Source organism: Carya illinoinensis, chromosome 8, assembly GCF_018687715.1.
Source record: "Carya illinoinensis cultivar Pawnee chromosome 8, C.illinoinensisPawnee_v1, whole genome shotgun sequence".
NCBI lineage: Eukaryota > Viridiplantae > Streptophyta > Magnoliopsida > Fagales > Juglandaceae > Carya > Carya illinoinensis.
In genome coordinates, this window is record NC_056759.1 from 4,578,238 (window position 1) to 4,590,351 (window position 12,114).

A 12,114-nucleotide genomic window follows, 5' to 3' on the forward strand; every position below is an offset into this window, starting at 1 on the left:
TTCAAGAAATTTAGATCTGTGTCTAATTTTTCATCCATTTATATGACAAGCGCTAGCAAGCTACCGTGCATTTTCAAATTGACACGTTTAACAAACCAAAAAAATTAAAAATTACACGTCCAGAGTCCGTCCAGACAGACTTTCTATAGTCTATACAGAATGAACTTGTTTAAATTCAACTTTCAAAACAAATTCAGCCTGAGAATTTATTAATTCGACATCCGTTGCCTTCGTTTAAAATATAACTCACAACAGCGATTTTAAATAAAACTGTTGGAGAGTAAAAAGGGAAGAGGTATATTCCACTCACCAACCTCAATTCCTTATGAGTAACTTATAGCCCTTGTATGGATTCAAGATTATATTTCTGAGAAGGTGAACCTTCATCTGGCCGACCCTCTTGCAAATTCGGTTTCTTCATGGCATCGAGAGTTTCCAAATGAGTGTATGAAGCATTACGATTTGATGAAAGGCCAGGACTGCTAATTCTGCTGGCGAGGAAGCGTCGAATCAAGCCCCTCAGGAATGGAGCCATGGTTTCTGGTTCATGCTCCAAATAGTACATAATGCCTCCCATGCAGAAGCAAAATAAAAATACCTGTCACATTTTTTGTAAGTGTCAACTTTAGATGCCTGGCATATTATCAAATAAAAGATTGTCAACATGCATAAGCCAACCAAATTGGTGTGCTGATGATCATGGAAAACTCCAGTTTGAAACTCCCATTTGTGAATAATACTATGTACAGTCATGAAGTGCGCAATTGTTTGAAAAAAGAGTGGAGTTCACTATTAAAAAACTAATTTTTTTCATGTGAGTCCTGTGTTTACTCACTTTTTTTAAAGGAATTGCACGGCACTTACGCACTCTACAACTGTAAATATTATTTCTCGATTTATAAAGTCCAAGGAACCTCTTTTTGGTATGACCAGGGATTTAACTAAATTTTAAAGAAAAAGTACACTAACAGAAAGCAAGCGTCAAATGTGGGCCCCCAGAAACAACCTCGATTCAGATTCAGATTAGAATCGGCTCAGGCTGTTAACTGTTTTACAGAAACCAGAATCTGAAATGTGTTTCCCAAAACAATGCAAAAAATGCTTTCAGAAGAATCATAACAGTATGGTACCAGTGGCAATACCTCAGCATTCCTAAAATTTGGAAACAGGTTGCGGTTCACTAAGATATACCACAATGAATCTCCAGCTCGTGGAAGAACATATAAAGCAAGTTCACTACGTCTAGCTTTTTTCTCCAGTAAAACAGAAAGAGCAGCTACACCGCCTGCAACCCAATATACAAGCTTGTGGTCTTTTGATGCGACTTTTCTATGCATACATATGACTCCCTTGCATCACCCAAGCATCACAAGACTAAGAACATAATCATGTAAGATTTAGGGGCTGTTTGGATAGTGAGATGAGATGAAATGGTTTTAGATAAAAGTTGAAAGTTGAATTAAATATTGTTAAAATATTATTTTTTTGATATTATTATTGTTTTGACATTTGAAAAAATTGAATTGTTTATTGTGTGTGAATTTGAAAATGTTGTAATGATGTGATGAGATGGTTTCTGAATCCAAACAGTCCCTTAACCATTGATTTGGACAACAATGAGTACTACGGGTACCTGAAAAATTCCAACAAAAGCTGACAAAAATGCTGTCGAGCGAACAGAACCCTTGACAGCAAGCCCGCAGGTACGAGCAGGAGCATCCATGAACTACAACGGCACCATACAACTAAAATTAACAATATTTTCCAGACATGTAACATGTCATCCATAGCTCTCCCAAATAAAGAAAAACCTTTCCCGTGGATGCAGATTGAAATCAAAACAATGCTAATCTGTTCTGTTTCCATTCAGAATACCATGGCACATCTAAATCAACCACCACAAGATCCTAACATGAAAGACATCTACAAAAAGAATTCAACATGACGAACAAGACAACCAAATGCATGAATACCATGCATGTTCACTAGCATGATCTCGGGGAAAAAAAAAAGATGCCAAATCTCATACATCAGACATATGGAACCACAGTAGAAAGAAGGAATGGGGGGGTCACACCCAGCCGCCATGTCATCTAGATAAACTACATGCTAAGAAATTTCAGAACCGGGAGCCCTAATGTCTTGGAAATAAGCCAAATGGGATTGGAAATACAGGAATCCACTTTCTACAATTATAGTTTGAATAAAATCACTACTTGCTACATTCTTCATGCTGAAGCAGTGCACAAAATCAATGGAGGTTCAATCATTACATAGGTGCGGGTGAATTGCTATATTTCAGAGGAGGTTCAGAATAAAACAAAATCAACCACAAGGGCCATCTTTATCCGTGTAGCATAAAAGCATTTTTGTCAGTAGCAGAACATAAACGCATATTTATCACTACCAGTACAGCCCAGAGCAAATGGAAATATCTTTTTAGATAAGTTAGTTATTGGCCAATAATGTCTATGAAGACAGTTATATGCAATGTGTGAATGGTAGCGTTGATGACTGAGGGTTAGACAGTGCTGTCAATTGAAGTACTGATAGTATGTGGTAAAATCAATGTAGGGAAGATAACAGAAATGGTGTTGTCAATGAAAAAACATGCGGCTAGAACAGTAGAGCTACAGTAGTGGTAACATAAAAGCTTATGTGAAGAAGGTACCTTTTGTAGGTGCAAAACAACAAATGGTACAAAGGTCAAAGAGAAGTAAAGTGGAAATGTTTTCCTGAATGTAGCTGATGTAGCATTTGCATTGTGAGCTAAACACGAATTTGTGTCTGGGTGAATAACTGAACAAGGAACAATGGAGGGAAACTCTTCCAACTTTCCATAGTTGGAATTCCTTCTGTCAGATAAGTAAGTGGAGAGTGAGAACACATCCACAGGGTAACCTCTACAACTGTCCCTTACAGCCTTGTATACAGGCTGCGCAACTGGACCAGTCTTCTGGATGAAGTCTTGATATGATTTTGGCAAGCTCTCAGGGCGCATTACAAAGGCATACATAACCTGAAATGAGTTTATCAATCAATAAGATAAAGGTAAGCTCATTGAAATATAAAAATCCCTATCAAATTCTGATCAAGTGTTAAAATGTTAGTTAAATAAAACCAGAATTTCAGATTGTTTATGAAGTTGAATGAGCTTGCCAATGACCATCAATTTAAAAGTAAACAATACCATAGAACAAGTCAATTGAGATTGCCGATGAGCTGAGTCGAGTCATACTCAGACTCAAACTCAAACTTGTGTCACAAGTTATCAGTTGAATGAGTGGACCTTTACAACACTTCTACAACAATATTTGCCAAACACTTGGCAAAGCAATGGAACTGCATGCCGCCACTTGTAAAAAATAAATAAATTACTAAACAATTTTTATCCAAAAAATGGCAGCACTGTGTGCACAGTAATTGCTTCAAATTTGCTTTGCAAAGTTACAGCAATACCAAACTAGCCCTCAGTTCTTTTTGGATGGTATTCATTCTAGATGGTAATTTTATCAACTCAACATATGAGATTTCCTATTCCACACTTGTTCACAAAGCCAAAGTAGACACGAACTTGCACACTGCCTCAATCCATATCCTTTCCAACCTAACCATTGTCTGTGCTGCACCTTCAGCAAGTCTATGCAAATTCCTTCTTTCAGCACAGTTGCAGTACTTTGTCATCGTAGAAAGAAAAACTTCACCAACTGTTTGATGCTCCCAACTTTAAATAAATACAACCATGAACTACTTTCTTCTCTTCTCAGCTTACCACTGATTTGCTTACAACTTAGGCTAAAATCATGGACAAGTTTTTTAGTGAATCAGCCATCACTCTTCCATGAAATCATGGCTGATTTCACCATATCATAGAGACAGGTTCGCCACACAGCATTTGTCTACTTCATCCATCATAAACTAATTCCACAGGCGACATCAATACCATCCTGCTTAGTTATAATACAGTTAAAGCAACAAAAATCACAATCATTTGGTAGGACTTGTTCATCAATCATAGTCTCTTCTGTACTTCTAGTCGAAAGCTATTTCAACCACAATTGTATAGTGGGTTCAGGTAGGCCGTAGGCAGGCACAACCAGCATGAAATTTCTTTTCTCTAGTTAATTACAGTTTTCCAAGAATAAAAAATAATAATTTTATGGTACCTGTGCACATGCCAAAGCAAAGAGCAAAGAATCTCCATGCCTCCAATGGCTTCCCCAAAGGTGAAACTTGTTCTTAGACTTTGCCGAATTATAAGCACACTGATTAGATGAGAAAACGACCATTACACTGGCATGCATGCACAAACAGAAGCACACACGCAGAAAGGGGGAAAAACAAAAAGCTAAAAATACAAAAACTACTAATGACCCTTCAGAGGGTCAGAGAGCAACTCAAAATTAATTATGCCATATGGCATTTATTGACGTACCTGGCCTAGTCTAGCAAGAAGATATAAAGCAAGTGTGCGCCTCCGGTTAGAATCCTCTAGGGCTAAAATAGACAGACCAGCAACTGAACCTGCTAAAATGCTGCTCTCATCACCTTAAACAAAGGCGGGAATAAGAAATATGACTAATGCATTTTAAAGTAAAACCAAAAAAAAAAAAAAAAAATACTAATTGCGACACGAGATGTAAATAAGTAAATAATAGTGTTCTATGTGCCAACGTACGCATTCAATGGCGTCTCTTTCTTTCTCAACTTTCTCAACAAACATCTAAGGGCATGATAAGATCCAGTGAAGCCACCAAAAAATAAACCGATACGGCATGCTTCCTCTCTTACTATTAAATCCTTTTCTGAGACCAGTTGCTGCAACATAATAGGCATGTCACACATCGTCTTTGAGAACATTCTTGACAATTACCACCACAAACACATAAAAAATGCTAATGGATAGTACTTCTACGGCGCAGCTTACAAAATCATGAATAAGAAGACAAGTTCTACAAAGAATTTCATTACGCAGTCGTGATTTCAAATTAATAACATATTTTTCTATTTCAAAATCCCTAATTGAAACCAATTTCATTAGGAATCACTCAAGAGGCAATTTAATACACAACAATGACAACGAAAGGACACAGTGAATGCTGATAACCACGAAAGTGTGAAAGCAGGATTCTGACCTTGAGATCGAGGAGTGAGGAGTAGGACTGGCGGCGGGCGAGCTTGAAAGCGCGGAGGAGGATACCGATACCGACGCGGACGCCGTAGGAGAGGAGGAAGCTCTGGCAGAGGTTTCCGATGGCGTTTGCCACGCACGAAGGCTCTTCGGCGGCGTGGTCGCAGGGCGGACAATGCTGATGGTGCTGGTGACGGTGAGGGCCCCGCGCGGCCTCTGCCCTGCGCTGGCGTCGCTGGAGCTCCTCGATGGCTTCGCGGAGGCGGTCTTCGGCCTCCCGGAGCCTGCTGTCGCTGTCAGCGTCGGCGTTCTCCTGTAAAGGCGGCGATGGCGGAGACGCTGTTGCCATTTTAGTCCGAGAGAGTAGGAGGGACAGCCTTTAATTGACTTTTTTGAGCGTTCCAGTGAAAGTAAAAATGAGCTTGTTTTTGTTTTGGGAGGTGATAGGGTTGTACCCTATTACTATTCTATTACTATCCACCTACATCTATAATTTGTTTTAAATTTTTTTATTATGTTCTTTTAAAAAAAATTTTAACATTTTTAATTATTAAAAAAATTAAAAAATATATAATTTTATTAATATTCATTTTTTTAATTCTTAAGTAAAATAAAAAATTAAATATAAAAATAGTAGAAGATGGGTAGTAAGTGGATTGTAACCTGTCATTATTCTTTTGTTTTTGAAAGGATCCTTCTGCAGCGAGACAAAAGCCACCACGAATAGACTTATCATTTTTTTCTATTTTTTTATACATTTTTTTTATATTTTTAAATATATATTTTTAGAAACTCATAATATTATTTAAAAACATTTTTAAATCATTAAGTTAAAAAAAAAAAAGTAGCCACCATCGATGGCTTTTAGCATTATCTTTTTTTTAATTGGCAACGGACGTTATCTGATAAAGGATATATAATATACACGCTAGGCTACAAGAAGCTTTGCAATCAAATTTGTCATTTTTATCTTATTATTTAAATATATACATATTTAAGCATTAAAATAAAATTATAAAAATAATAAATTATATATTAATTAAGAAGAGATGTGCAATATAGGACTTCTATATTGAATAAAAAATAACAAATTTAAAGTCTTAGAATATGTAAGCCACCTTTATTTTTTAAAAAAAAAGTGAGTAAATCTAGAACTTATATAAAAAAAATGGTAAGCCTTTTTTTTTTTTCAAAATGAGTGTATAGGACTTGTACACCTTAAAACTGTATCTAGAATTATTCTTTACATAATTATGTTTTAAAATGAAAGATATTTTTATAAAATATCTCACAAAAGAAAACTCATTTTATAAAAATATTATTATTTTAAAAAATAAAAAATCTAATAATCATCTTTTTTATCATATTCTCTCAACATCTCTTGATGTGCCTCCATTTACATACAATAAGTGTTTCATCTCATATTATCCATCATTACAATTTTCTCAAATTTTTACAAAAAATATAATAAATAGTTCAACTTTTTTAAATTACAAAATAATAATATTATTAAAAAATAATACTCTAATAATATTTTATTTAATTTTCAACTTTTATCTCAACTCATTATCAAACCGCACCTAAATGATAAGCTTACAAGTAAAATATAATAAATAGTTTTCAATCATTTAATATCACATTATGAGATAATGAAAAGATAATAGTTAAACGAATGATAAGTAGTGTTGCTCAAAATATAATTATAAAATATGTTACATATTTTTATTTTAAAATATAATTATAAAATATTTTGTGAAAGTATACTGTCGGCTTGGCTACTATCATAACTGTTATTAAATAGACTTTTATAGTTTGTGAAAATGTAAGCAAAGCATCTCAACTCCACACTATAAATAAATAATTTCGAAATATACGTGAGATCTGTCTTAAGTTTAAGCAGTGTGCTGATACTGTCGATTTGTAAATAGCAGCATTTTTTAAAATTAAATTGCTGAAGTTTTTACTCAAAATACAACAATTGAAAGAGGGAATTTATCTCGAACATTAATGAAAATGGTAACAAGAATAATGATATGACTGAGTCTTCTAAACCAATGGCTAGCAAGACAGATTTGCTGCTAAATCAAAACAAGACATGTTATAAATGACCAAGGAAACCTTGAACAAATAAGACATATCTGAGGATACAAAGAGGGAAAATTGGAAAATCAAACAAAGCTATTTATGCTTCCCAACCCCTTAAGAGGGTGGCACGTGCAACCCGGTTTACACCCAGCGTGAAGGCACCCATCCGGAGACTGCAATCATGTAACTTGCACATGTTCTTGACGTTTTGAAAAGCTCGAGTCATGTACCTCCTAAGCTCCTCATTTACCTTATCTTCATCCCACATAAAACCTTGAATATTCTGCAGAATTCAATCAAAATTGCAACGCGTAACGATGCTTTCCTTAAATGTTATGAATCTATTTGCCCACATGACAACTACTTTTATATCTATATCAGAAATTTCACAAGGAAAACACATCTGCTCTGTTACCTGAACCCACTCAAAATAGCTGACAGTCACTCCTCCGGCATTCGCGTATATGTCGGGGAGTATTATAACTCCTTTCTTTGATAGAATCTGCACTAAGATAATCTCATGAATCAGAATCTTTACATATAAGACAAAAAAATAATAATAATAATATTGCAACTTTACCTCATCTGCTTCAGGATCAGTAGGATGGTTTGCTGCCTCGATTATGAACTTGGCCCTCACATCTGCAGCATTTTCCCTTCATAGGATAAACAAAGAAATTTAGGCAAATAACCTGGGATGCAGCCATTGAGAAAATTCGGCTAACAACTTATCTTGCTTTACTTCTCCACTCACAAATAACGAAAGCCACAACATCAGTCAGTCCAACCAGCAACAAGTTTTCAACCATAAAACATTCTCAAATATAAAAACATTTAGTGGTGGGGAATATGATATCTAATCAAATATGAGGATCTATTAATCTTCTGTTTTTTATTCCAACATAGAAAACAGTGATATAATTGCTTGATTAAATGACAAAAATACAGCATGGCACCGCATGGCATATAAGATATCTTGTCTCCAGAGTGAGAGGTCGTGCTGATCTTAAAGTTTTTACAAATACATAAAGAACACTTAATTCCACAAATCCCGTACTCATTGTTGGTTGAACCTCAGGCTACATTTACCAGAAGTACCACTAGGCTGAATCCCAACTGGACCATGTTAGGTATTGTTAAGTAACAGAAAGTGTGTAACAGCATGCATAAGTCTGCATGGGCGAAAACAAAATTATTTGGCAAAATATCAGTTTTAGTTTTTTCTTCTTTTTTTTTTTCCATAAATAAACAATCCTCAGATTCCCAAACAATTAGAGGGGGAAAAGATTGTGAGAGGGGGTCATTAAGTTATTAACAAACTACTAACAGGAAGTACTGCAGATATTAAAAGGTGGGAAGAAATCATGGCAGAATGTTCTAACCTGTTCAGAACTCCACCCAAAGCACATGGGATAAGAACATCACAATCATGTACAAGCAGCTCGTTAGAATCCATTGCCTCTCCACCGTGGAAACCTTTTAAACTGCCAGTGCTTTCTTTATGACTAAGCAAATCCGTTATATCAATTCCTTCTGGGTTCCTAACTGCACCAGTGATGTCACTCACTGCAATGATTCTACCACCTCTCTCGTGAATTAGCTTAGCTGCCCAAGAACCCACGTTTCCAAATCCCTAGGAAATTATACATAATGGTAAAGTTTAGAAGACACTAAAGTATTCCGACTACAAAGGCAATTTTGATTGTTAGGAGAGGATTGATAATGAACAGAAAATGTCAAAAAGCTACCTGAATAACAAATGTCAGATCCCTAATCGACTTCCCATGCTCAGCAAGTAAAGCCTCTGTTGCATATACAACACCCCGCCCAGTAGCAGCATCTCTACCTAGTGATCCACCAAGATCCTAAAATTGGAAGTATGACCATATGAGACGGAGAATCTAACAAAAATGTTATTGTTTTTTCAGTTTCAAGTACTCACTATGGGCTTCCCCGTCACAATAGCTGGTGAGTGACCATGAAATTTTGAGTACTCATCCAAAATCCATGCCATAGTCTGTCCAAACAGTTTTAAGACATGTAAGAGATTAGGAAGATGTATATTATTAAACATTCAGTGGGGATCGTAAAACCTGTGCGTTAGTGCCCATGTCTGGTGCAGGAACATCGGTATGAATTCCAATGAGATCATGGATTTTCTGGGTAAAGACACGAGTGAGACGCTCCAACTCACTATTACTCAAGTCCTTTGGGTTGCACCCAATCCCACCCTTTGCTCCTCCGTATGGAATGTTTGCTACAGCAGTCTTCCAAGTCATTAATTGAGCCAGTGCGTTCACTTCATCAGGGTCAACCTTTTCAAAACAAAATTATCATAAATCCACTGAAAAATTACTCAAATCTGTTCTAATCTTAGGCTCCAATTTTCATCAAGATAAATCATAAGCGAAACGGTTGCAGGTCAAAATACTGCCATGAAATTTGGGGAAAAATTGAAAGACAGATAGAATGTTTGCACAGAGCTCGTGTGAGATCTGGCATTTCATTTTATCCTACTGGCGTTCATGTAAATCCAGAAGAGTTTGACAAAAGGTCCTAGACATATTTAGAAAATCAAACTGGTCGACTAGCTCCTGGACAAATCAAAATGCTCTACTACTAAGTGGCAAAATCACGATCTGTTTTGAGGACTGGAACCATGAGATTGCATGAAAATGTCAAGATTTTCCATCTTGCCCTCATCAACTAATTAGCCAGACCAAGCTAACCTCGATGACAAACGACAATAGCAAATCCCTTCAAGCCACCAACCTTTTACAAAATATAAATATTTTACATGTTAAGCCCACTTGTTGAGGAAGAGCGTATGAAATAAATGGTTATTAGCATAATTAACATAATCGAGATAATTTAGTTTTCCCCGTGATCTGCAACAAGACGGAAATCAACAGCCTATCCACTGCACTTTTCTATTGCAAAGGGCAACCAAAGGTCCAAAGAAAATCCTTTTACCTTTACTTGATTTATTGTTGTGCTTAATTTTTATTACTTTTTGTACCCCAAAAGAAAAATCCTTGTTTAAATGGCATAATTTTAAGGACTGTAAATTAAATAGAAGAAAAATAAAAAGATTTTCTGAAGACTGAAACAACGATCGATCACAATTTCCAGGGGAACAAACTAAATTTTTCAAAAGAGACAAAATGACAAATTCCAAGCTTCAACGGAAACCAAAAAAGTGATGCCACACCTCAGGATGATATCTGATACCACCCTTCATGGGCCCACGCGCATTGTCATGTTGAACTCTGAACCCAACGTACGACACCAGAGTCCCGTCGTCCTTTGGGATCGTGCACTCCACCTAATCACACAAAAACAACACCACCACCGCCAACACATATAAACTTTTCTGGGAAAAAGAAAACACATCGGGAAACAAACAAAATCCATGAACTGAAAACTCAGAATTCCCGAACCTTGATCTCCCTGAAAGGAATTAGCAAGCTCTTTTCAATCTTCGAGTCCAAACCAAGTAAACGCGCCGCATGGCGGAAATTGCGGTTTGTTGCGGCAAGAGCGTTCATGGTTGGACCGGATGGCTAGATTGTTTGAGAAAAAGGGAGAAAATGACTTGAAAAGAAAGAAAGAAAGGAATCGCTGAGACTGAGAGTGATGGAAAGATCGGAGAGAACAGGAACGGATAACGAGCTGTGGTGCAGTGGGGTTGGGGCTGGTGGCTTTATATAGCCATAGGGTGGGGGGGGGGGGGGGGGGGGGGGGGGGGGGAGAGGGAGAGGGAGAGGAATAATAATCCATTGGCCATTGGTGTCCATTCGTTGAATGGTCATGGAAACCGTCTCAAGGAGATTTTAAAAAGAAATTAAAAAAAAAATAGAAGTCATGGGCAGAGACCAGAAGGGTTGGGTGACAGAGCGAGAGTGGATTGGAAATCTCGACATGGCAACCTAAAAGACTGGATGGTCGAGGTCGAGGTCGAGTATGAGTATGTATCTGACTAGTTGTTCGGTCGAATTGAATGTTCAATGGGTTTTGCCTATTTGATGCTACCCGAATCATATTTTTGTGCGGTGTGAATTCGTATAGACATTTAACATTTATTTCATTGAATCGGACTCTTGGAAAATTTTATGAATATCTCAGTCTCTCTCTCTCTAAACATCGTAGCTATAGCATGCTCAAATACCTTCTTTTTAGTATGACAGTAATACCACATGAAGGGTGCACAAATAAGGCATGATTCATATTAGTAAGGTGTAAAAAGAACACATAAAAATAATTACACATAAAGGTTTTAATAAATTATATAAAACCCAAACAGGCATGATGAATCCGCTTACACAACATTTACTAATTAGCCCAAAATTTTCCCTATATTCCAATCCTGTTCATTAGAGAATGGTGTTATTTACACTCTTGGACCACTCTCATCCCTATTAATGTCATATTACCTATCAATACTTAAATTATTTTTATGATTATAAAAAATATAGAAACTAATTAAAGTATTGATAGATAGGGGATTTTCATAATACATCTAGCCTATGGTAATAAGATATGTATTTCCATGTAACTCACGCCATCTATCCATATTTGAAATTATTAGGAATGAGGGGTGGAAAAGTTGGAAGGAATAATGCTATTATTATTCCAATATGCTTTTCGTAAACTGACATAGCTCTTACATTTAATTAGCTGCGTTTTTTTTTTTAAGGCGAATTCGTTGTTTCTTGGGAGAGGGGGGAACATGGTTAATAGTTGTAAGAGTGAAGGAATGCCATTGATATTGGAACGGGGCATTGATTCGAAGAGACAAACACCCAAGCTGGCCTTGTCATCTCCACGTAACAAGGGAGATATCAACTGTACACAGGCTGTGAATGGCTTAGCTGACACGCCAATAAATCCAATCCACG

At 36.5% G+C, this 12,114-nt stretch overlaps 2 protein-coding genes across 4 annotated transcripts; both read right to left on the minus strand.

Annotated features, from left to right (window-relative positions):
• Window positions 1–17: 17 nt before the first annotated feature.
• On the minus strand, window positions 18–5,567 carry LOC122319275. 3 transcript variants are annotated; one of them, XM_043137268.1, is made up of 8 exons: window positions 5,136–5,566; window positions 4,679–4,818; window positions 4,436–4,535; window positions 4,167–4,265; window positions 2,672–3,019; window positions 1,634–1,726; window positions 1,143–1,349; window positions 18–598 (listed from the first exon to the last, which is right to left on the minus strand). In XM_043137268.1, exons 1-8 carry the CDS (start codon window positions 5,478–5,480, stop codon window positions 335–337), a joined length of 1,596 nt encoding a protein of 531 aa, XP_042993202.1. In that variant the 5' UTR covers window positions 5,481–5,566; the 3' UTR covers window positions 18–334. The 3 variants fall into 3 exon arrangements, with proteins under 3 accessions (XP_042993202.1, XP_042993203.1, XP_042993204.1); XM_043137269.1 differs by lacking the exon at window positions 4,167–4,265 and having other exon boundaries at window positions 5,136–5,567; XM_043137270.1 differs by lacking the exon at window positions 1,143–1,349 and having other exon boundaries at window positions 5,136–5,567.
• Window positions 5,568–7,109: 1,542 nt separating this feature from the next.
• On the minus strand, window positions 7,110–10,947 carry LOC122319276 (glutamate dehydrogenase 2). The gene is made up of 9 exons (XM_043137271.1): window positions 10,657–10,947; window positions 10,428–10,541; window positions 9,310–9,531; window positions 9,159–9,233; window positions 8,965–9,081; window positions 8,599–8,849; window positions 7,797–7,872; window positions 7,632–7,718; window positions 7,110–7,499 (listed from the first exon to the last, which is right to left on the minus strand). The coding sequence occupies exons 1-9, from the start codon at window positions 10,762–10,764 to the stop codon at window positions 7,314–7,316; spliced, it is 1,236 nt and encodes a 411-aa protein (XP_042993205.1). The 5' UTR covers window positions 10,765–10,947; the 3' UTR covers window positions 7,110–7,313.
• Between the last annotated feature and the right edge of the window lie 1,167 nt (window positions 10,948–12,114).